Source organism: Camelus dromedarius, chromosome 16 (genome assembly GCF_036321535.1).
Source record: "Camelus dromedarius isolate mCamDro1 chromosome 16, mCamDro1.pat, whole genome shotgun sequence".
Classification (NCBI taxonomy): Eukaryota; Metazoa; Chordata; class Mammalia; order Artiodactyla; family Camelidae; genus Camelus; species Camelus dromedarius.
Genome location: NC_087451.1, coordinates 28,017,805 through 28,040,279, shown reverse-complemented (window position 1 = coordinate 28,040,279; position 22,475 = coordinate 28,017,805). Strand labels below are relative to the sequence as shown.

At 65.7% G+C, this 22,475-nt stretch overlaps 1 protein-coding gene across 2 annotated transcripts in view; it reads left to right on the top strand.

Moving 5' to 3' along the window:
• BAHCC1 (BAH domain and coiled-coil containing 1) overlaps positions 1-18,707 on the top strand; it is a 58,269-nt gene extending 39,562 nt beyond the window's left edge. Inside the window, exons 6-27 of one of the 2 annotated variants that reach the window (XM_064495383.1) lie at positions 137-345; positions 476-634; positions 858-1,021; positions 1,178-1,508; positions 2,519-3,352; positions 6,674-6,873; positions 6,978-7,114; positions 7,599-7,709; positions 9,758-9,878; positions 9,993-10,275; positions 10,942-11,124; positions 11,227-11,528; positions 11,730-11,837; positions 11,927-12,071; positions 12,163-12,277; positions 12,364-12,439; positions 12,563-12,671; positions 13,365-13,484; positions 13,631-13,807; positions 13,910-15,096; positions 15,593-15,829; positions 16,382-18,707. In XM_064495383.1, the coding sequence (XP_064351453.1) occupies positions 137-345; positions 476-634; positions 858-1,021; positions 1,178-1,508; positions 2,519-3,352; positions 6,674-6,873; positions 6,978-7,114; positions 7,599-7,709; positions 9,758-9,878; positions 9,993-10,275; positions 10,942-11,124; positions 11,227-11,528; positions 11,730-11,837; positions 11,927-12,071; positions 12,163-12,277; positions 12,364-12,439; positions 12,563-12,671; positions 13,365-13,484; positions 13,631-13,807; positions 13,910-15,096; positions 15,593-15,829; positions 16,382-16,588 (5,515 nt within the window). In that variant the 3' untranslated portion in view covers positions 16,589-18,707. Of the gene's footprint in view, positions 1-136; positions 346-475; positions 635-857; positions 1,022-1,174; positions 1,509-2,518; positions 3,353-6,673; positions 6,874-6,977; positions 7,115-7,598; positions 7,710-9,757; positions 9,879-9,992; positions 10,276-10,941; positions 11,125-11,226; positions 11,529-11,729; positions 11,838-11,926; positions 12,072-12,162; positions 12,278-12,363; positions 12,440-12,562; positions 12,672-13,364; positions 13,485-13,630; positions 13,808-13,909; positions 15,097-15,592; positions 15,830-16,381 lie in introns of both variants that reach the window. The other variant, XM_064495384.1, reaches the window with a different exon arrangement.
• The last annotated feature ends 3,768 nt before the right edge of the window (positions 18,708-22,475 follow it).

The following is a 22,475-nucleotide window of genomic DNA, read 5'->3' as shown; positions in this document are numbered from 1 at the left end:
GGGGCTCTGCCAACTCCCCCTCCACCAATGGGAACGCCACTGGCCCACCTGAGTGTGACCCCCACGGGCTGGGGTGGAGGAGCTGGGTGGGGATGGTGGCTGTGCTGAGTCCCCCCCCCACCCCTGTGATGTACAGGGACAACAAAGACCTCGTGGAGTTCGCCCGGATCCACCCATCGGGCGGCTGCCCGGGAGACCTGGCCCCCCACCTCATGATCGCTGGGGGCTCCTCCCTGCAGAGCAGCCAGCTGAGCAGTGACCCGGCCCCCCATCCCCACCCTGCGCACCCACCCTGGCTGCCGCGCACCCGCAGCCCCTCCCTGTGGATGGGGGGACATTCTTACGGTCAGCAGTGCTCTGAGGGCAGGGGTCCTGGCTGGGCATGGTGGCGGCACTGGCCGGGGGCTGACAGCCCGTAGCCTGGGGCTCTGCTCCCGGCCCTGCACTGCCTGACCTCTGTGCCCTGTCTCCCCAGGCCTTGGTCACCCCGCCCTGCACCAGAACCTGCCCCCCGGCTTCCCCGCCTCCGTGCCCGGCTCCATGCCCCCCGTCTTCCCCCTCTCCCAGGATGCCCCCGCACAGCTAGTCATCCTGCCCTCTGAGCCCACGCCCCACACCACCCCCCATGCGCTTGGTAAGGGCCTCCCCAGCCGGGGCTGTCACCAGTGGGCCTGAGCAGCCCCCGTAGGGGTTGGGGAAGGGGCAGCGAGGCAGACACCTGGCCGGGGCCGAAGAGACGGGTGTGAGGTGGATGGGCAGGAGGCGAGGGCTGGGAGAGGCCAGCTCGGTGGCTGGGATGCAGCCTGGTGCCCCATTGTCCCCACTGGGGCTGATGGCTGCTCTGGCTTTGCCCACAGCTGACGTCATGGACCAGGCTTCGTTGTGGCCCCCCATGTACGGGGGCCGGGGCCCCGCCTCCCACGTGCAGCACACAGGCCAGCTCCCTGTCTACTCACGGCCCCAGTTCCTGCGGCAGCAGGAGCTCTACGCCCTGCAGCAGCAGCGGGCCGCCCAGTTCCAGGTACCCGCCCCTCGGCCACACCCAGGGCACCACTGGCTCCCTCTATTGCCACCTGGCCTGGCCCGGGCGTTCCCGGCTGCACACTCCCCCCCCCCCCCACTCTTGCCACCCTGAGCAGGGGGCCCAGCCCGGCTGAGCCTCTCCCCACCCCAGCAGCAGAAGCCCGAGGACCACCACCTGGAGCTGGAGGAGCCCGCCCAGGAGAAGGCCTTGAAGTCCACCCACAAGCCAGTTGCCTTAACCCCCACGGCCAAGGGCGCCCCCACGCCCGCCACCGCAGGCCCTGCCAAGCTGTCACCCTGCTGCCACTCTCCTGCCCTGAAGCCCCCCGCCAGCTGCCCTACACCACCGCCGAATCCCGGCGCCCCGTGCACTTTATCCGTCTGCCCCACCGGCAGCCCCAGGCCTGGCTCCAAGCTGCCCAGCGCCGAGGACAAGAGTGGGGAGGGCCAGCGGCCCAGAGCCGACCTCAGCACATTGGAGCCAGGTGAGAGTAGGCAGCACTGGGCTGGCCTCGGCCCTCCCCCCTCCACTCTAAGGCCTGTCACCTGCCAACGGGCACAGCTGAATGGGGGTAGGGCTGCCTGGCTTGGCACCTGCAGGGGTTCCCTCACCTCCCCAGTCCCTGTGGTAGGGCCCATGGCGAGGTCACCTGTCCACACCTGCTCTTCCTCTTCCTCTCTCTCCACAATCCTGGGTGACCCTTGGGAGAAGCATTCAGGGTCCCCATCCCTGGCTGATGGGACAAGATGGCCAGGCCCGGTTGGCCGGCACCGGGGCCCCGTGGTTGAGAGCGTGCCTGGCTGCCAGGGACAGTGGCAGGACCGCAGGGCAGCAGCCATGTCTCTGGGCCAGGGAGCTCATCCCCGCTGTCAGGGCCTGCGCTGGAGGGTCCAGGCCCAGCCGAGGCCTCTGAAGCCGCCTGCCCGCCCGCACGCTCCCCCACAGCAATTTGATTCTCTCCGAATTAGGCCGAGAGTTTACACTGGAAGCCGTGTGGAGAACATAAAATCCGCCCCAATTCCACAATAAGGAGACTGAGCCAGCCAAGGTGGCGGGTTTTTTTTTTTTTTTTTTTTTTTAGACTTTTTTCTTGCCTTAGTTATTTTTTTTTTTTTATTGTAGTTAATGGGGCGTAATGCCTCCAACAGGCTGCCAACTCGTTCTGGTTCAGGGAAAGCCCTGATTCAAGTATCTTATTTAAAAACCCCCCTTTTCTGGTTAGCCACACCACATGTGCTGGAGACAGCCCCCCGGGACCCCTGAGGCTGTGGCAGGAGCTGTCCTGGCCAGAGAGGAGGGCCTGGGAGCCCTGGCTCCGGGGGCCTCCCCTCCAGTCCCCCCGCGGCATCCTGTGTCCCTGCTTGGCCTCACACGTTCCGCAGGCGGAGGGCTGGCTGGGGACCCTCCCTCCCCAGTGTGGGTCTGAGGTATCTGAGGCCGTCCTCTCCCCTGTGACGGGACCAACCTCACCCCCAGCTGCTCTCTCTTTTGCAGACCTGCCTCCCGGATACACGTGCCCCGTGGCCGGCTCGGGCTTCTCCCAGCCCCCCAGTGTGCACTCATCTGACCTCTCGGACCCCAAAACTATGCAAACCGCTCCTCCAGGGGCCCAGCCTGAGCTGGCAAGGACGTTGCCACCTGGGGAGCTGCGCCTACACGGCCCTCAGAGCCCAGAGGAGACCGGGCTGCCCTCAGGGGCCAGGGAGGCCACCCAGGACCTTGCCGCCACCCCCCACCCTGCCGAGCGGGGAGCCCCGGGGAAGGCAGAGGGCCCCAGCCCACTGGAGGGGCTGCGAGAACTGCAGTGTGGGTCCCTCCTCGAGGGAGGGGGCCCTGAGGCCACTGGCCAGGCTGATTTCACTCAGGGAGGGGCCCGAGAGGAGAGGACCACGGAGGAGGGCAGGGAGGAGGGAGAGCAAGGGCCCTCTTTAGGGGCCGGCCCCCAGGCTGTGGAGCAGCAGGGGACCCTGGGTGCCCTGGATCAGGCCGAGCACGGCAAGCAGCAGGCCCCCACGGAGGCTGAGGCCGGGGATGAGGCCCAGTTCGAGGCGGAAGAGCTGGAGGAGGAGGAAGAGGAGGGCTGGGGGTCGACTCCCAACAACAGCCAACGGCCCAGGGAGCTGCCTGGTCTGGATGCCCTAGTGGCAGCCACCATCAACCTGGGGGATCTGCCCAGCGAAGGCCCACTGGACCCTCAGCCCCCTGCTGTCCCCGGGCCACCCAGCACAGCTCCCCTGCCCCGTAGCTCAGGGATTTATGGAATTGCCCTGCTCAGTGAGCTGGCCGAGCTGGAGATCCAGCAGCAGAGGACTGAGCCCGGCTTGCAAGGTGAGCCCCACCCCTCTGGGGCCCTGGGAGCTGGGACCCTTGGAGCTGGGACCCTTGGCACAGGCTCAGGGTTAGCCGGCCAGGCGGTGGCCTTCAGCCCTGCTGGGTTGTCCCCATGGTGTGGCCCCTTGTCGGGAAACCAGAGGCAGGTGTGTGCACACTGTACCACCCCCAGCCCTGGGTGCTGGCTGGGCCGTGAGGGCAGGGCCTCAGGACCAGGACTGTGCCCTGACGGAGGAATCAGGGAGGCCTCCAGGCAGCACTCCCGTTGCTGTGGGCACCCCTGAGGGGGGTCTCAAGGTTGTCCCCATTTTACACTCGGGGATGCCAAGGCCCACAGAAGGGCAAGGTCACTAAACCCTGACCTCACAGCCAGGAAGCCAGGAGGAAAGATGGCGTGCGCTCTGCAAGCTTCCAGCCCCGAGCTCCACAGCTCCCGATTCTGGGCCTTTCCGGGGTCCAGCTCAGGACACGTCTGAGAGGCTCCCGGGCTCCCTGCGTCTCCCCCCCCCCAGGTCTTTGGGTGCAGGCGTAGGGCTGGTACTGCCCTGCGACTAGACCCGGACCAGCGCCCAAGGGCCGACCCCTGCTGGGCCTCTCCAGCCCTCCACTGTGCCCCGCGGGGACCCCCAGGCCCTCCCTGCTGGAGCCCCTTTCTAGGGTGGGGGGAGCGTCACACCCAGCATTGTGCTGCGTCGATATTTATAGAAAAGACCCGACAAGGTCCCACTGGTTTTCCCAACACGGGAAGCGCCCTACTGCCCATGGCCAGCCTCCAGCGCCTCTTGTCTGAGTGGAGATGAGAAAAGGTTCTCGTAAAGTTAATTTCCCTGAAGGCCCCGTATCACTCCTCCCCTGTCTGAAGAGGGGCCGCCGCTGTGCTGGGGGAGTAAGGTGGGGAGCCTGTGCAGGTCCGGCCCCTCGGGGGGGCCTCAGGAGTGCAGCGTGGCTGTTGTGAGAGTGTCCCGAGCCGAGCCGGTGCCGGGTGCCATGTGTTTGGCCACCCAGGCCGTGCGTGTGAACGCCTGCTGGACCAGTGCCCGTTCACTGAGTGAGCATTCACGTGTAGACCACGTGTGTCCCACTGCTGCCACCGCTGGCACTCCACCCCACCCTCCCCTCTTGCAGCCCCCAGGCCTTCACCCCACCTCCCGTCACCCCCGGGCCCTCGCCCTCCCTCTGTCCCAGTTACTTGGCGCGGCCCCTTCAGCTCCAGAGCTGCTCCCCGCGAGCTCAGTGGCCACTCTGCCTGACGTTAACTAGGAGACCAGCTCGTTCTCTGAGCAAACAGCAGGACTCACAGAGCGACAGGCGAGAGGGGAACGTCCTGGGACCAGGCCAGAGCTGAGAGGGAGGGGTGAAGATCCCAGAGGGATGCCTCCTCCCCTGCTCCCCAGAGGAGGTCCCATGAAGCACCCCCAGGCCTGGTAGGTCTAAGGCCAGGTGGAGGGAAGTGGGGGTAAGGAGGCAACCAGGTTAAGGAAGGCGACGTGGCCCCCACTCCCACCAGCCGGACTCGGCTGCAGGACCCTGGCTTATCTCCTGCCTGGGCCTAAGTCCAGCACCCAGACCTCCATGCCGGGGGGTGGGAGGGAGCTGGATACTTCCTGTCTGGTGATGGATAGGAGGACCTACAGGGTCCCATCCCCGAGGCACCCAGAACACCCCTCTCTGCACCTGGGGGGCCGTCAAGAGCATGGTCCCTCCTCAGCCTCCCACCCACCTTGAAACTTGGGGGGGCCCAGGCCCTGTCCCTTCCAGGGTGTGGTTGCCCCTTCTGTCCTGTGTGAGCCTGAAACCAGGTGATGAGCTGAGTCAAGGTCCTCCCTGCCCCCAGAACTCGCCTTGGACCTGCACTGCTGACCTGCACCCCCGCCTCCCACCTTCTCCTGCCCCGACAGCCTCTACGGGCCTGGCTGGTGGGGGGAGGCCCAAACCTGGGTCCTCTTCTCTGCCTGGGGAGCCCTCAGCCGGCCTGCACAGCCCAGTCCCATGCCTCTCCGGAAACAGGCCCGGGGCTGGGGCTGTTGCTGTCTGCCCCCACGACTCCCTGAGCCAGAGAACAAGGCAGGGTGTCTTATTAGAGCCCAGAGAAGCGCCCAGCATCCCCCGAGGCTCCCCTGCAGGACCTCAGCCTCAGCAGGCTTAGCCTGAGGAGCGGGTGGGGGCTCAGGGAGGACTGAGCAAGGGGCAGGGAGGAACAGAGGGGCTTCCTAGTGCTCAGTGACCCCCAGGGATGGGGAGACCCTGTGGAACTCTTAGCTGAAACGGGGCTTGCAGACAGCCCTGCCCCGGCTCAGGGTGGGAGGAGAGAGCCCCTCCCCTGCACTCCCAGGGCACCTTTGACCCTGCGCCCACCTGTGGCTGAGGGTCTCGGTGGCCTTGACCTGGCACTGCATCCAGAGGGTTGAGCTTCAGTGTCCACCTGTGCTTTGTCCCGTGGCCCAAGGTAGGTCACACTGCCAGCTCCATCAAGGCGGCGGCCGGGCACGTCCCCCTGTGCAGTTGCTCAGTATTTCACGGTGAGGGACTTGGAAATGGTGTTGCTAGCCCATGAATTCATGTCAGTGTGACTTGTGGGCTTCTGCTCACTTCAGTCAGTCACAGTCTGACGCTGTCGCCATTTGGTGATGGAATTGTCTTGGATTTGGCCTCTCCAGCTGGCTCATAGGCTGGCTCACGGGGGAGCTGACTGTCCTGTCATGCTCTGAGCACTTGGCGTGTTCCCAGCTCACCCCAGGCCTCCCCTGCCCCTGGAATCAGCCGTTTCTCCAAGGAGCCGGGTTCTTTTCCTCAGAGGACGTTAGATGCCAAGTTCAGGGTGCTAGGTGTGCTCATTGCTGCTGGGGTGCTGCTGTCCCGGGCCATCTTGGAGGGCAGAGCTGGCTGTGTGTTCTGAAAATCACAACTGCCCACTGACACCTCCCGCTCTAGGCATCCTGGCTGGCTCCCCCACCCACAGCTGTAGCACCTCGTGGGACCAGCCCACCTGTGTATGCCAGACCCCCATCTCTGCCACCACCCCCTCCCTGTGGCTGCCCTAGGTCCCGAGTCTCCGTTCCAGGCCTGTCCCCTGAATGGATGCTGCCCTCCGACGGCTTGGCTCTGTCCCCTTGCTGGGCCACCCCTCCCCACCTACTAGAGCTGTGACGCTCTGGGTTTTCATGAATTTGGAAGAGGGCGAAAACAGAGCCAGGCAGCCTCCGGTGCAGGGAGGCGTCCAGGCTGTGCTGAGATGCAGGCTGACATCAAGCCTCTCTCTGAGGGGCAGCGTGGGGCCCACCGCCCACACACACACACTGACCCTCTTGTCCCCCGCAGAGGAGGAGCATGTGCTGGCCTTCAACCTGCAGCGCCTGGCCACGCTGGCCTCAGCCTGGTCCATGGTGGAGGCTGCTGGCCTGGACAGCCCTGCTGCCTCAGCCCCGCCCCCCCCCGCCGGCCCCTGCAGGGCTCCCACACTCACCCCCCGCATGCAGATCCTGCAGCGCAAGGACACCTGGATCCCCAAGACCAAGCCTGTGAGTGGGGGGCTCTGGTTGCCCCCATTGCCTGTTGCCATCCTGGGGGGCCTCCCCCATCATGCCCCCCCGGGCTCACAGGCCCCTGTGCCCCCGCCCGCTAGGTGTGCCCACTGAAGGCAGCCATCGACCGGCTGGACACACAGGAGGTGGAGATGCGAGTGCGGCTGGCGGAGCTGCAGAGGCGCTTCAAGGAGAAGCAGCGGGAGCTGGCCCGGCTGCAGCGCAGGCACGACCGCGAGTACGGCCCCAGCTGGTGGCGGGGCTGGGGTTCAGGGCAGGTGCCAGTCCGGCCCAGCCCAAGGCCATGGAATTGACCCGTGTGTGCTGGGCTGAGCTGGGCCAAAGGTGCAGATCTGGGAGGGTCCCCAGAGGCAGTGGAAGGATGAGGTGTTCGCCCAGCGGGAGAAGCAAACTGACGGGGAGGGGAGCGTAGGAGATGTGGTGGGGAAGAACCACCCGACAGAGGCTGGGAGGCCAGGGCAGGAGTAGGGGCTTTGGCGGGGCAGAAGGAACCTCTGAAGTTGCCTTAGCTGCAGTGCGAGCTTCCCTGACTGGCGTGTGCAGGACTGCTGCAGGGATGGAGTGGGCAGCGGGAACCATGGCTCAGCCTTGCTCTCCATTTAGGGGCCAGGCTCCCCATGCCAAGTCTTAGGAGGGCCTGGACCCCTGTCAGGGAGCCAGGGCAGGCGTCAGCCTCTGACCACCCCTCCTGCGGCCCCCAGGAGAGATGACAGCTCTCGGAGCCCTGCCAGGCGTGGGCCCGGCCGGCCGCGGAAGCGCAAATACTCCAGCTTGCTGCCTGCCCTGCGCCCTGGTGATGGCAAGAAAGTCAAGTGAGTCCTGAGTGCATGGGCCCCACGGGGTGCCTGGGGCTTTAGGCCACGCGGTGGTGCCGGGCTGGCCCAGGTGCTCTCCAGGCCAGGGCTGCGGAGGCTGGGCTCCTCTTGCTCCCAGAGGGGCTGGGCCCCCTTCCCACCTTCTCCTGAAGACCCAGCGCCCCTGCCCAGAACCCCAGGCCAGCCGTGGTGAGTGACCGGGGCCAGAGTCCCAGTGCAGACGAGCCCTCCTGCGGGCCTGGAGCGTGGCCACACCAGCTCCACGTGCCGGGCCGTGGCCAGAGCCGTGGCGTCGGCCCCGCCCGGCCCCGGCCCAGCCCCTTGGGTGCAAGGCGGCGTTGCGTAAAGGCCTCTTTATCTGCACCGTGTAGAGTCGTTGGTCACGCTGCGGTGCTGCGCGCCGCTGCCGGCACGCGGTTATTATCCATTACCCGCCCGGCGCAGTCGTTGGCGCACTCCCAGACCTGGTATAATTGTCCTTCTCGGCTACAAATTGCCTCTCCCGGCAGGCCCATTTGCATAAATCCTCAAGCTCCTCCAAACACGATTGGCGCGGCGTGTGCGCACTGCATCAAGCCTGATGATTTGGTAATAATAGTTAAATCGGCACTAAATGGTTCCTTCAATTAAGACAGAGGCAAAAAATTAATCTCAGGGCTTTATGTCACAAAACATTAGCAAATGCGGAGAAGGTTACAAGGAGGGGAGAGCCTGGCTGGCTGCGAGTGGGGGAAGGGACGCGCCATGTGGCTGGGGGTCCTCCCCAGGCAGTCCCTCCGCCCTGCCCAGGTGTCGCCCGGCAGGGCCTCCCCACTTTGAGGACCAGCCAGCACACGGGGAGGGGCTGACGGCTAAAGCCAGGGCCGGGCCAGGGTCCTGTGGGAGGGCCCAGGTGGGGAGCCCTGGTGAGGCTGCCCTTCTTCCCTCGAGCCCACCTCCCACCAAGTCCCGTCCTGGTGCTTGCGTGGCGGCCACTTCCTCCACTGACCTGAGAACCCAGGCCCTGGCTGGACTGGGAAGGAAGCCGAGTCCAGGGCCCTCTTTTCCTAAGGATCAGGGCTCCCTCCCACCACCTCCCCATCTCGGGCTCCTACCCACTCTCCATCCCTCCGTGAGGCCCCTACCCTGCGGTGGCTGCCCTGCCGACAGTTGGACCCAGGCAGGAAGTGGGAGGCCCGGGGGGTCCAGCGTGGCCATGGGACGGCTTCCTGCCTGGCCTCTCTGGGCAGGAAGGTAAAAGTTCTGGCCGCAAAGGCCAGGGCCCAGGGCCCTCAGCCTCCATCTGTGACTCATTTTCATTAATACTACGCCAGTAGGGGAGGGGGCAGGTGAGAGGCCCAGCCCCCAGCCCCAGTTTGGCAAACGCCAGACAGCCAAGCTCACAGCCTCACACTTGTGGGCCTCATGGGCCTAGGGACACTGAGTCAGCAGCTCCCCTGGCCCCATGTGGGAGCTGGGTGGCAGGGCGCAGCAGAATCCCCCGTCTGAGACCCAGAACTGAGGGCAGAGAACGAAGCTCTGAGGGGTCTGAGCCCAGCAGTGGGGGTCCCTGGGGGCCCAGAGGCAGAACCTGGCCAGGTTCCTCTGGCCACTGACCCCTCAGCCTCTTGCTGGCAGCGGCAGAGATGCTGGGAGTGGACCCTGTGCTCAGGAGCCCCTGTTCCCAACGGCAGCAGCCACTGGCCTTTGTACTTACTAAGGGCCAGGCCTGGGGCCTGCGTGATCCCACCCCGGCCCTGCAGAGGCACAGTTACCTTCCCCGCTTTCCAGGTAGACGGGGGCACACAGTGGCCCAGCCGGCCGCAGGGCCCTGGCCTGGCCCTCTCTCCCCCAGTCAGTGGGCCCAGGGCACTCAGCACTGGCTTGGCCTCCCCGCCCCCAGCAGCTCTTATGTGCTCTGAGGAGCCTGGCAGGGCCCTTGCAGGATAAGAGGGTCTCCCAGACACTCAGCCGCACCTCATGACCCAGGGACTGTTGGGGGGCGAGGCCCAGGTGCCCACGTGTGCCTGCACCTGGCCTGTGCCCACCTGCACCCCGTACCCCAGGGCGGTGCGCTCCAGCCTTGGCCTGCTGTGCGCCGAGCTGCGGGGTGCCGCTGACGAGCCCGCGAAGAAGCGAGGCCGGCTGGAGAAGGGCGCCTACGTGGGCCTGCAGCCCGCCTCTGCGGTGAGTCCCATGGCAGCCTCGCCCTCGGGCACCGGCAGTGGGGAGGCCACGGGCCGCGGGCCCTGGCTCTGGCTGAGGGTCCCATGAGTGCAGCCGCCACCTGCCCATTCACAGGAGAAGGTTCGGAGCAAGAAGAGCAGCGGCCGGGGCGACGTCGCATCCGTCGTGGCCCACAAGGTGGCCCGGCTGACACCAGAGGGCGAGAGCAAGGCGCTGCCAGCCAGCCTCAGCCCCTTCCAGCGGAAGGAGGCCACCCCTGGGGGGCGCCTCCGGAAGAAGCTGTCTCGAGCCAAGAGCACCAGGGTGTCGGGGGCCGCCCGGCACCCACAGCCTGACGGCAGCAGGGAGACCCCGAAGTTCCCGGCCCCGCAGGCAGGGGCCACGGCACGTGACGCAGGCAAGCGGTTGCTCCGGGCAGCACAGCCAGGACCCCTGTGGTCACTGGGGCTCACCTGGGCAGGGCTCAGGGAGGGCCCCGACCCGGGGGGCCACAGGGAGGAAAGAGGCCGCTGGATAAATCCTGGGAAAGGGGGAAAAAATAGCCCTTCTGTGTGCGCCAGCCCGTCTTCCTGCAGCTTCCGGCCGGGCTGGCCCGGAGGGGTTATCTGGCCCCCAGCAAACAGCATGTCCAGAAAAAGGAGCCTGGAAATAGATGCTTCCTCCCTGCCAGACCCTGCCCCTCCCCCAGGCCTGGCCTGGCCTGAGGAGGAACAAAGGAAGGGAAGAGGAAGCAGGGGGCAGGAGGGCGCCTGGCAGGAGCATGAGGAGGGGAGGGGGACCCCCCAGCCCTGCGAAGTGTGCGCCCCACAGCCCAGGGCAGCAGAAAGGAAAACGGGCTGAATGAGGGAGGTCCAGGAGGCGCACCCCTTCCCCATCCTGCTCGTTCTGGTCCAAACAGCCTCACCTGGCCTAGGTGTCTGCCCCTGAATCAGCCCCCAGAAGACAGTGGTTAGGCTCCACTCTGCCCCCAGGAAATCCACATATGCAATCAGCTTCCTGCCCCCACCCCAAAATGGCGCTGCTCCAACGACACCAAGTCACCTGGACCCTCGGCTCCCCCCAGGCAGCGGCTCTGACAGTGACAACTGTGAGGGTCTGTTGGAGACAGAGGCTCCCCTCAAGGAGCCGGGCCTGGCGCTGCACGCTGGGGCCCGCGTGGCTGTGCTGGGGCCCTCGCCCTCCTCCGTGGTCAAGATGGAGGCCAACCAGAAGGCCAAGAAGAAGAAGGAGAGGCAGGGCTTGCTAGGTACGCAGGGGGCGAATGCGGGCTGGGGTAGGCCTGGCTGGTGGGGACCCTGGCAGGCAGCAGGGGGGCCCCAGCAATGGCCTCCCTCCCTCCCTCCCACAGGGGCCTGCCGCCTGTCCAGCCCCGAGAGTGAGGTCAAGGTCAAGCGGCGGACGGTGAAGGCCAAGGTGGGCGGCAAGCTGGAGCGGGCCCCGGGGCGCAGGCCCCCAGGAGGGCCCAGCCGGAAGAAAGCCGCGGGCAAGGCCACGGGCAGCCTGCGGGCAGAGCCGGGGACCACACCCTGCAGGGAAGCCCTCTGCGGCCCTGCCCGGGCCTTCGCCTGCCACGAGGAGGGCAGCAGGCTGGCCAGCGAGCGCCTCAAGAGAGCCACACGCAAGAGCACAGCGCTCCCGCCCGCGCTGCGGGTGAGGGCCGGAGAGCACCCGCGGCACCCGAGAGCCCTGGGCCGGGGCGGGGGGGTGCAGATGCACAAGGACTCGGGGGGCCCTCATTCCACCTCTGCTACACCGAGCCACACTTGGGACTCACATATGGGGCCACACTCAGGGTCAGCTGTGGGCAGGGAGGCTGGTGCCACCCTCACCTCAGTTCCTCCCATCCCACAGCGGAAGAACGGGGCCCTGTCCATCGCCCTGTCACCCCGCAACGCCAAGGCCATCCTGGGGAGGGGCAGGAAGGCGGGCAAGGTGAAAACCAAGGCCATCGGCAAGCAGGTAGCACCCCCCCACGTTGGGCCCAGGTGGCCCTGACCCCTCCCACCCCGTCCTGAGGGAGCTGACCCCTCTGGCCGCCCCCCCCCCAGGGCAAGGGCCGGGCGGTGAGCCGGCTGCTGGAGAGCTTCGCGGTGGAGGATGACTTCGAGTTTGAGGACAGCAGCAGCCTCTCGGAGGACGAGGAGGAGGGGGAGGCCAGTGGGCCCCTGAGTGCTGAGCAGAGCGCAGCCCTGGGTGAGCAGCTAGGAGGGGGCGCCGAGCGTCCAAGGACAGCAGTGGGCGGGCAGGCAGGCGGGGGCGAGATGCTGACCCCCCGTCTCCCCAGCGCGCTCCTGCACCATCCACAAGGAAGACCTGCAGGACGGGCTGCCCGTGCTCATCCCCAAGGAGGACAGCCTGCTGTACGCGGGCAGCGTCAGGACCCTGCAGCCCCCTGACATGTGAGGCCCGGGCGTGGGCAGGGAGGTGCGGGCGGCGGTGGACCCTCAGGCCCGGCTCACGTTGCCCCCCGCCCCACACCCTACAGCTACAGCATCGTCATCGAGGGCGAGAGAGGCAACCGGCAGAGGATCTACTCGCTGGAGCAGCTGCTGCAGGAGGCGGTGAGGGGACACCCTGCTCGGCTCACCACCCGGGGAGGTGGGCCTGGCCGCACCCAGCCCCTCCCGGGCACCCCTGGGCCAGCCCTGCCCACTCACGGCCCGCCACCCCGGCTCTTCCTGCAGGTTCTCGACGTCCGGCCGCAGTCCAGCCGGTACCTCCCGCCCGGCACGAGGGTCTGCGCCTACTGGAGCCAGAAGTCCCGCTGCCTGTACCCCGGCAACGTGGTGCGAGGTGAGCCCCACTCAAGGCCCCCCAGGGAGGCCAGCCAGCCCCTCCCCTCAGGCAAAGCAGCAGACACGAGGCCCCCTGCGAGACTCCGAGTGCCATGCGAGGGACCCTGCCTTCCCAGGCCAGAGCTGGTCAGACAGAGCAGACAGTAGGATCAGCGCCCTAGTCACCAGGAAAAAGTGTGAGGACAGGGTGGAGCCTCCGGCTGCCCAGAAGTCCTAGCAGAGAAGGGGACCAAGAGGCCTGGACCTGGGGCTGGTCACCTGGGCACCAGCTCTCCTGGGTGAATCCTTCAGACCATTCAGGCATGAGATGTGGGGACTCGGGGGTCTGACGGGTGGGCAGGTGGGCGGGTGGGAGGCCCATGAGTTTGCACACATGCCTGTGAGCGTAGGGAGAGATCAGGGCCCTGCGTCCCTGTGTGCATGCCCCAGGATGGAGGTGGTGGATGGCGGTCACATTGTCACTCCAGCCACACTGCAGACGGCGGAGGGGAGGTGGGGGGAAGGTGGGCTGTTCCCAGCAGCCACGGCCGCTCCAAGGTCAAATGTGATCAGGGAGCAGAATGTCCCAGCGTCATTTGTCAGGCACTCGGGAGCCCATCCTGTCATCCTCCTATCCCGGCCACCCAGCCACCATGGAGAATCTGTGGGCCCTGAGCAGAGGGCTGCGTGCTTAGGTGGGCCCTGTCCCCAGGCACCTCCAGTGATGAGGAGGAGGACCTGGACTCCGTGGTGGTGGAGTTTGACGATGGGGACACTGGCCACATCGCCGTCTCCAACATCAGGCTGCTACCTCCGGACTTCAAGATCCAATGTGAGCCCCAGGGCCCCCAGGGTGGGGTCCTTCTCTTCCCGGGTCAGTCCTGATGGCCGGAGTCAGGCTGAGCCCTCCCTGGAAGGGAGCGAGGGGAGGCCGTCACCCCAGTGACACAGCACCAAGGCCACTGGTCCACTCTGCAGGCACGGAGCCCTCACCAGCCCTGCTGGTGTCCAGCAGCTGCCGGAGGACCAAGAAAGCTTCCTGCGAGGCACCCCCACCCAGTGAGGCCCCCGCCCCAAGCCTGTCTCCCAAGGCCCATGATGGCCCCGAAGCCTCGAAGGCCCCTGGCAAGAAATCCATCGTCAAAGACAAAGCTGGTATGCGCGGGACCACCCAGGCCTCTGGTGGGAAGGCACCCTCTGGGATGGTGGTGGGGGGCAGGCGGGCAGTTCCTCTGACTCCACTGGGCCCCTCCCCAGGCAAGGCAGAGCTCCTGCCCCCCGGCGCCAAGCCCCCTGCGGGGACCTCAGACCACTTCCTGGGCCGTCGGGGCGGCCCACTGCTGAGCTGGTCGGCCGTGGCGCAGACCAAGCGGAAGGCGGCGGCCGTGGCAGGCGGCAAGGGGCCGGGCGTGCTGCAGAACCTCTTCCAGCTCAACGGCAGTGCCAAGAAGCTGCGAGCCCGCGAGGCACTGTTCCCCGTGCACAGCGTGGCCGCGCCCGTGTTCGGCAACGGCTTCCGCGCGGACTCCTTCAGCAGCCTGGCCAGCTCCTACTCGCCCTTTGTGAGCGGGGCCGGGCCTGGCTTGCCTGGGGGCGCCCACAAGCTGCTGCGGGCCAAGAAGGCCGAGCGGGCAGAGGCTGAGAAGGGCGGGCGGCGGCGGGCGGGCGGCGAGTTCCTAGTCAAGCTGGACCACGAGGGCGTGACCTCTCCCAAGAGCAAGAACTGCAAGGCGCTGCACGCGGGCGACAAGGATGCAGGGCCCCGGTCCGGGCGGGCCCTGCCCAGCCCCAGCTACGGGCACCCGGCCCTCGCGGGCAAGGACAGAAAGGGCCGGGCGCCCGTCCACCCGCTGCCCGTGGGACTGGCGCTGCGCAAGTTTGCGGGCCAGGCCGAGTACCCGCTGCCCTGTGACAGTGACTGCCACAGCTCCTACTCAGACGAGGAGGAGGATGGGCCCAGCCTGGCGCCCGGCGTGCCCTCCCGCTTCCTCGCCCGCCTGTCCGTGTCCTCCTCCTCCTCGGGCTCGTCCACCTCCTCCTCCTCGGGCTCCCTGTCCACCTCCAGCCTCTGCTCCTCGGACGACGAGGCCTCCTCCTACAGCTCGGACGAGGAGGACCCGGCCCTGCTGCTGCAGACCTGCCTCACCCACCCCGTGCCCGCCCTCCTGGCCCAGCCCGAGGCCCTGCGTGCCAAGGGGGGCGGCCCGCACGCGCACGCGCACGCCCAGCGCTGCTTCCTGTCCAGGGCCGCAGTGGCCGGCGGGGGCGCCGGCGCCGGCGCCAGTGGCGGCAGACCCAGGCTCAAGCGCAAGGAGGGCCTGAGCTCCTCCAAAGCCAAAGAGCTGTCCCGGAGGCAGCGGCTGCCCTCCGTGGAGAACCGGCCAAAGATCTCAGCCTTCCTGCCCGCCCGGCAGCTCTGGAAGTGGTCAGGGAACCCCACGCAGGTAGGTGGGCCCGGCTCCCGGGTGTCGGGTCCCCCCGACTCTGCCCTGTGCCACGTGCTTGGTTCTACTTGGCGGTGTTGTACTGAGCGTCTTTCTTGGTCTGTAAACGACACCGCGGGCTTGTACGGGGCTCGCTGCGCAGACACAGGCGTTTTCTTTGCCGACGCTCCATGGCTGGACACAGCGTCGTTCACGGTTTTCGTCCTCCCTGCCTTCAGATCCAAGGTTCTTTAGAGTCAGTTATGGCCTTGCTGTCAGGACCTGGGGTGCAGGGCAGTCCCGGAGTGGCTGACCCCATGCTGATCTGTGGCTGTCGTGACCAGCAGCTGCCCTGCCCTGCGCTGCCCTCGCAGGTGCCCGAGCGCGCACGCTTGCACACAAGACACGCTCTCCTGCGCCCTCTCTCTGCTGTTCTGTCCTGCGTCGTCCGACCCTTCCCCCGGCCTGTCCTGAGGCTCCTGGGCCCTTACTGCCCGCTGCCCCGTGTCTCCCACAGAGGCGGGGCGTGAAGGGTAAGGCCAGGAAGCTGTTCTACAAGGCCATCGTCCGCGGCAAGGAGATGCTTCGCATCGGGGACTGCGCCGTCTTCCTGTCGGCCGGGCGGCCCAACCTGCCCTACATCGGCCGCATCGAGAGCATGTGGGAGTCGTGGGGCAGCAACATGGTGGTGAAGGTGAAGTGGTTCTACCACCCGGAGGAGACCAAGCTGGGGAAGCGGCAGAGTGACGGGAAGGTAGGGGCCTGGCGGGGCTGGGGCCGGGGCCGGGGCTGGCTCAGAGGGGCCGGATGAGGGGAGTGGTCCTCTGCGAGCACCCCGGTGCCCACACCTCCAGGCCTGGGTGGAAGCAACATGGCTGAGGGCTGAGGCCCCACAGCCAGGCCACCTGGGTCCCTCCCTGGCTGCGCCTCCAGTGATGGTTTCACCTTTGGTGGGGGCTGGGGGGGACTGTGACCCACGGCACCTCGTAGCACCAAGCAGTTCCCGTCCTCGGGAATCTGCCCCACCCCCCGACCCCACAGGCCCTCTGGTCCCTGCCTCCCGATGTCCCCCCAGAACAGAAGACATCCCAGTGCACCCTCTGATCTTCCCTGGAAGAACCATGTTTGCAGGTGGTGCAGAAACGAGCACTTCTCCAACTCTGCCAGCCCGAAGCGGCCCTCAGCGCCAGCCCCCAGCCAGTTATAAGCTGATCCAAGTGGCCCTCCCGAAAGCAAGGGCCCAGTCGGGTGGGGTGCGCGGGCAGAGCCAGGCCGGACTCTGAGCAGCCCTCGCCCCACCCCGCAGAATGCGCTGTACCAGTCCTGTCACGAGGACGAGAACGACGTGCAGACCATCTCTCACAAGTGCCAGGTGGTGGGGCGGGAGCAGTACGAGCAGATGACGCGCAGCCCCGGGCACCAGGACCGGAGGGACCTGTATTACCTGGCGGGCACCTACGACCCCACCACGGGGCGCCTGGTGACGGCCGACGGCGTGCCCGTCCTGTGCTGAGCCCCAGCCCGGCTGGCCTGCGGGCGGCCCGCCGCCCGGACGCAAGGACACCGGACGGACAGGCGCGCCCAGCCCCACGCAGCCCGGCAGGAGGCGGCCGCACCTCGGAGGGCAGGTCTAAGCAAATATGCAAACCCACCAAGGCAAGACCCGGGCTTTTTTATTATTTCCCCTGGAAAGCGAGAGCTCCTGGCCGGAACCCAGTCCCATCCGGCCACCGCGGAGGGCCAGCTGTGCCCCCCGGGACCCGCCAGCCCTCTGTTTTCCCACGTCGGCAGTTCACGAGAGATTAGAATCCAAGCCATATCTCCCCTAGTACCTCCGACTGCCCCCCGGCAGGGAGGGCAGAGATCAGGTGTGTGTCTTATTTATTGCTCTGTGTAAATAGTGTATTTCTGGGGGAAGTTTTATGGGAAAAAAGTGGAAATGGATTTTTTTTTTCCCCACACGCGTGGCAAGGGTGTGTGTGCGTGTGTGTGTGTGCGCGTGTGCGTGTGTGTGTGTGTGTGTGTAGGAACTTTGTTCTGGGGGGTTTTCTTTGAAAATGCACTGTTTTCCTCAGCCTAGCTGAGTTCCCACTGGGGCATCTGGACACAGAAGCGGCTGGGGGCAGGGGCGGGGGAGCACAGGGGTCAGGTGGGACAGGACCCCGGTTCACCCGCTGGTCTCTTGGGGGGACTGTGTCAGATGGAAGTCACGCTCGTTTCCTTCCCTTTAATCCATCTCCTGGGGAAGAAAGGGTGGGGGCTGGGTTTGGGGAGGAGGGCCCCTTGGGGGCAGGAGGGTCCAGAAGCAGGCTCCCCAGCCTGAGAGTGGGACAGCGGCCCCGTGTACCTTACCTCCGTTTAAAACAAGACACAAATGAGCAAGTATTTTAAACTGTCGATGTGAAAATGTGATGTTTTTATTTCCTGAATATTCCAGTAATTTCTGATTCTTGTTTCAACAGCCAGCTTGTCTGGCCTCTGCTCAGAGCAGGGAAGGAACTTGCCCCGCCAGCTCACGTGGAGGTTTCTAGGCCTTTTCTGCAGCCACTTGGCAGGGCCGATGGCCTGGCAGGCTAATGCCTGGGGCCCCTAGCAGGGTTCCTCCTGCTCCCCACCAGCCTCACTGCAGGGAGCACCCCTCGGGTGGGGGTGCTGTTCACCCCTCTGCCCAGCGCCCCAGCTGCCAAGGTGCCAGGTGGGTGCCCTAGACCAACCCGGCAGCCCTGCTGATCTCATCAGCCCTTCGCTCCTCCTGAGGTCAGGAGGGACAGGCGGGGCGAACCAGATCCATGGCCCAGCAGCCCTTGTCCTCAAAACGCACCGAGGGCCACACGCTCCCATGTCCCACCGCACTGAGACTCCTGCGGCTCCACCAAAAGCCCCCCAAGTTAGCCACTGCTCCTTAGGACGAGCTCTTGTGTGACCCACAGACACAGCCCAGGGGCCCGGGAAACAAGGGATGTGGGTGGGTACCTGGGCCCCCTTTTCTTTCCAACCAGGAAACCACCCCGGCCCCGCCTGAAGGGTCCCTCTGCAGCTCCTGGTGGCCACAGGAAGGGCCAGGGCAGGGAGGGGGTCCCCTGCACCCCAGCTTACCTCTCCCACCCAGATTCTCCCCTTTATCTCGGCACGAGTGCAATATTTCATTCCTGGTGGTCGTCCTGGAGACGGCAGCCGACGTCCTGCTGGCAGCTGGGGAAGCAGAAAGATGCTGTGGGCCAGGGCGTGCACTGGGCCCGCCAGGCTCGGACACTAGAACCAGAGGCTACTTTCAGCCCCAAGCAGTGAGGCAGCAGCAAGCAAACAGCAGCCTTTTCTTGGCCTCCCGGGCCCGCCCCCCACCACTGGTTCTTCTCCCCCTTCTGTGGATTTGTCTGTCCTTCGCTTTTCTCTTCCCGTCCCGCCCTGTCCGTGTGCGTGCAGACGACACGGTGCCCCCCCAACCGTGGTTAAACCTGGCAAAAGCACGACTTGTAAATGTGTAAAGTAAGAGGATGGTTGAATTTTTTTTTCAATGTAAACACTAAAAACAAAAAACACAAAGGTTTTATGAACAGCAAACTCTATGTAAAGGCATTTTAGTATTAAATTTTTTATCGATAACTTGCTTAAGAATAAATATACGACCTATTGTACAGGTTTTCAGTGGTCCGGAACCCTCCCTCCCACCCCAGCATCTGTGCGCGCACCACGGCCACTCCCCGGAGGCCCCGGAGCCCGGGGGTCTCAGCAGCCGTGTCCTGGGCAGCTGAGTGCAGCCCCTCGGGTCTCGGGGAGGCATGAGCAGCCAGCACGGCTTTGGGGTGGCCTTGGCCTCTGAGATCCCAGGACAAGGAGCCCTTTCTTTGTAGATCTGCCCGAAGTGGGTCAGCAGTCCACGTGGCTAAGCCGGGCGCCCCTGGAGGGGAGCCGGGGAGGGTCAGCCCCCACAGGGCACAGGCACAGAGGAAGGGTGGTCCCCAAAGTGCCTGGGAGGGCCCTCCTTGAGGAGTGCGTGGATTTACTCATTGGACATTTTCATAACTGACGGCTGTGCAGGGGTGATTGTGAAACGGAGGGCTAGCCCTTAGGGCCTGAGGGGTGCTGGGGGGTACATCTCAATGCACACCCCCAGCCAGAGGGAGCCCCGCGAAGTGAGGCTGCAGCCCCGAGGGCTTTCCAGGAACCCTACCACTTGAGGGAGCTGTTTTCCCTCCGCCTCTAGGGCCCCCTGGGGAGGGAGCACTCAGCTGGGATTGGGGACCCCAATGAGGGGACCCCGGGTCAGGGCAGGTAAGTGCGGGAGTAGCGCTGTGACCCCCCACCCCACAGGTGTCAGGGGCTGCAGGCCATTTGCACACGTGCACACGCAGGCTGCCAGACCACGCATGCTCTCTGGGGCTACCCCCCAGCCCTGACCATGCCCGTTCCCCTTTCTCACTTCCTCCGCTGGAGGACTTGATCAGAGACAGTGGAGGGGAGAGACCCCCCCACCCTGGGACACAGGAGGTCCAAGGCCATGTGACCCGCCAGAGCACTGAGCACAGAGATCAAGGCCAGGCAAGCCCTTCCCTTGGCCCCTTCGGAGCCCAGCAAGCAAGGTGGTTAGAAAAGGGCTCCTGAGCAGGAGGCCTGGGGCTGTGAGGTGTCAGGACAGCCTGAGCGCCTGGGTTCAGCTGTGCCTGAAGGCAAACTGGCCCTCAGATTTGCTGAATCCGTGAGTCAGCAGCCCCCACTTTGTGCAGGTGAGGCGGGGTTTCCGACAACTAGGAAGGAAGCCCAGTTCCAAGGGCTACAGCGGGAGAGGGCGATCCTGGGCCTGGAGGCAGCCTTGGGGACAGGATGAGCGGCAGAGGGGGTCTGAACAAGGGAGTGCCTGCTGACTGGGGTTTTTGGCTCAGAGACTCTCTGGGGGCAGGAGAGGAGGAAGGACCAGGGGACGGTGGGGCAGAGACCCCTGTGGGCTTGGAAGACCCGACTTAAGTACCTTCAGTTACTTGTGGAGGCAGAGTCCAGGCAAGACCTGGACCAGGGCATGGTGGGGGAAGGCGAGGAACACTGCTGGCGGCCAGGAGGTACCAAGGGCCAGAGGCTGGAACTGGACCACGGAACACGCCAAAGGCTCTAGGCAGAGAGTCCAAAGTCAGACTGAGACCGCTCCCTGTGTGAACCCTGGGATGGAGCTAGAGGTGCCCAGCAGCACCTGGGGTGGGGAGCTGGCACCCAGAGAAAGACTCAAGGGCCTGTGGTGAGGGGGCACTGAGGGCCGGAAGCCGGGAGGGGTGCCAACGGGCCCAGGAGTGTGGGCAGGTGGGGTGAGCTAGGAGGGAGGTGACTGCTGGGACATGGTGTGTGGGGACCCCAGCAGGGCTAGGTGAGCCCCCAAGGGTCCATCCTCGCAGCCCCCTCCTCCTCCTCCCCTCCCCCCTTCATACAAACAGGGTGGCCCTCTTCCTCCGGAGTCTCCTGCCCCCTAGAACAGGGCCTGGGCAAGGGCCGGGGGTGGGCGTGAGGCTGCCGAGCCCCACGGGTTAGACATGGGGACTGCACTTGGATCAAGACAAACGAGCCATTATGCGAGATGCTGAAGCAAGATAAATGATGGCGCTGGGTGAGCGAGATCAATAAAAGTGATGTTTTATCAGGTAGAAATGGCAACCCGGCTGATCGCAATTCGTTTTTAATACCACAAACCGATTGGGGACAGGGGCTTTAATTGTTCATGCCCGGCCTGGCCAAGGTGGCTGGGGGCTGGGCGGGGAGTGGGGCTCAGATCCAGGCCGGGTAAAGGGGAGCTCAGCTCTGTGGCCCAGCCGTCCGGGGGCCATCTGGGCACTCAGCCGACTAAATGCGGATGGCCAGCAGGGAGCCTGGGCCCCGAGTCCGCATAGCTGCCAGAGGCGGTGCTGGGTGTAGAGGGGCCCACCTCTGGGCCCCCCTGGTGCCGGCTGAGGACATGGGCCCAGGAGGCGCCCAGCAGGGTGACCTTCAGGGCTCCTTGCCTCCCAGTGGGAAGCTGGGGCCTTGACCCCCATCCTCCATGCCCCTGCTGCCACCTGCCCCGCCCCCCAGGGCTCCTCATGACAAGCCAGCATCCTCCAAAGGCATTGCTTCTCTAAAAGCCAGGCCACCTGCTGAGACCCAGGAAGCTGTCGGTGTCGAGGGCAGGGCTGCTCCGTGCACGACCCCCAGGCAAACAGGCTGGGGGCCATTAAAGGCGAGCCCCCAACTCGGTGCCGGCCCCAGGGCCAGAGTGCCACTGGCAGGAACGCCAAGAGGCTGGAGTGACTGAGGCCTCTGGAGAGAAGAGCTGGGTGGCAGAGGGGTGGGGAGCACAGCCTGAGGCCACAGAGTCCTCCTCTGTGAACTGGGGTCCCTGACTCCTGCCCATTGATGAGAATGGGGTGGGGTTCAGGGGAGGCAGCAAAAGGAATCTCTGGCCCTCCATGCAGGGAGGACCCTTTCCCCGGGCCACCACGGCCCCAGGGAGGGAGTGACTATCACCGGCCCACCACCACCTCTACACACTCCTGACAGTGACAGGGCTCAGGGTCACATGCAGGCCCCAGGCTGGACACAATGAAGCCAGATTCCACCCCCACGTCCAGCTCAGCGTCCTGGCTCTCCATGATCTGGAGCTGCCCCTGCAACTCCACCCAGGGTCCCCGTGGTCTCCCCAGGGTTCAGCCAGGGATGGATGGGGCTTCCTTCTGAGCACACCAGGGGCACTGCCCACCCTCATCCAACAAACATTCACGGAGAAAACCAGATGGCGGGGATGCAGCGGCCCGCTGCCCCGAGTAACGGGGGACACCTGGTGGGTCCCCAAAGCCATGGGACACACCCCCCCTTCACACTAGCCTAGGACTCCCTAGGCCCCCTTACAGCCCCCGGCTCTGCCCTGAAGATGGCAGGGACGTGGGGGCTGCTGGGGCAAGCGCTCTGGGATAGAGGATCAGAGGAAGAGAAAGCAGGTGGGCAGGGGGCCACAGGGGAGGGGGGCCCTGAGCAGCGACCCGGGTCGGGGGGCTGGTGCTCCTCCTTCCCCTCTTCCCTCTACTGGCTGCCCCTCTGCAGGCCCCAGCTCCCAGAACTCGGGCTGGCAGGTGCTCATCTGTCAGGCTGGGTCCTCCTGAGGCCCCAGGGAGAGTTTCCACCAGACCTACCAGGGACCAGACCCCAGGAGGTATCGGAGCGGATGGGGTGGCTGGGCCGCAATGGATGGTGCTGGGGCCCCTTCCTTCACCCCCCTCACCAGGAGCTCAGACCAGCTCTGGTGGGGACAGAAAGCAGGTCAGTTACTTGGCAATGGCGGATTCAGTCACACTTGGCCACCCGGCCAGGACGACAAGAGGCCACTGCAGGACATGGGATCAGGGCCGTAGACCAGACAGTCTGGGAGGGATGGGGCCCCTGAGCTG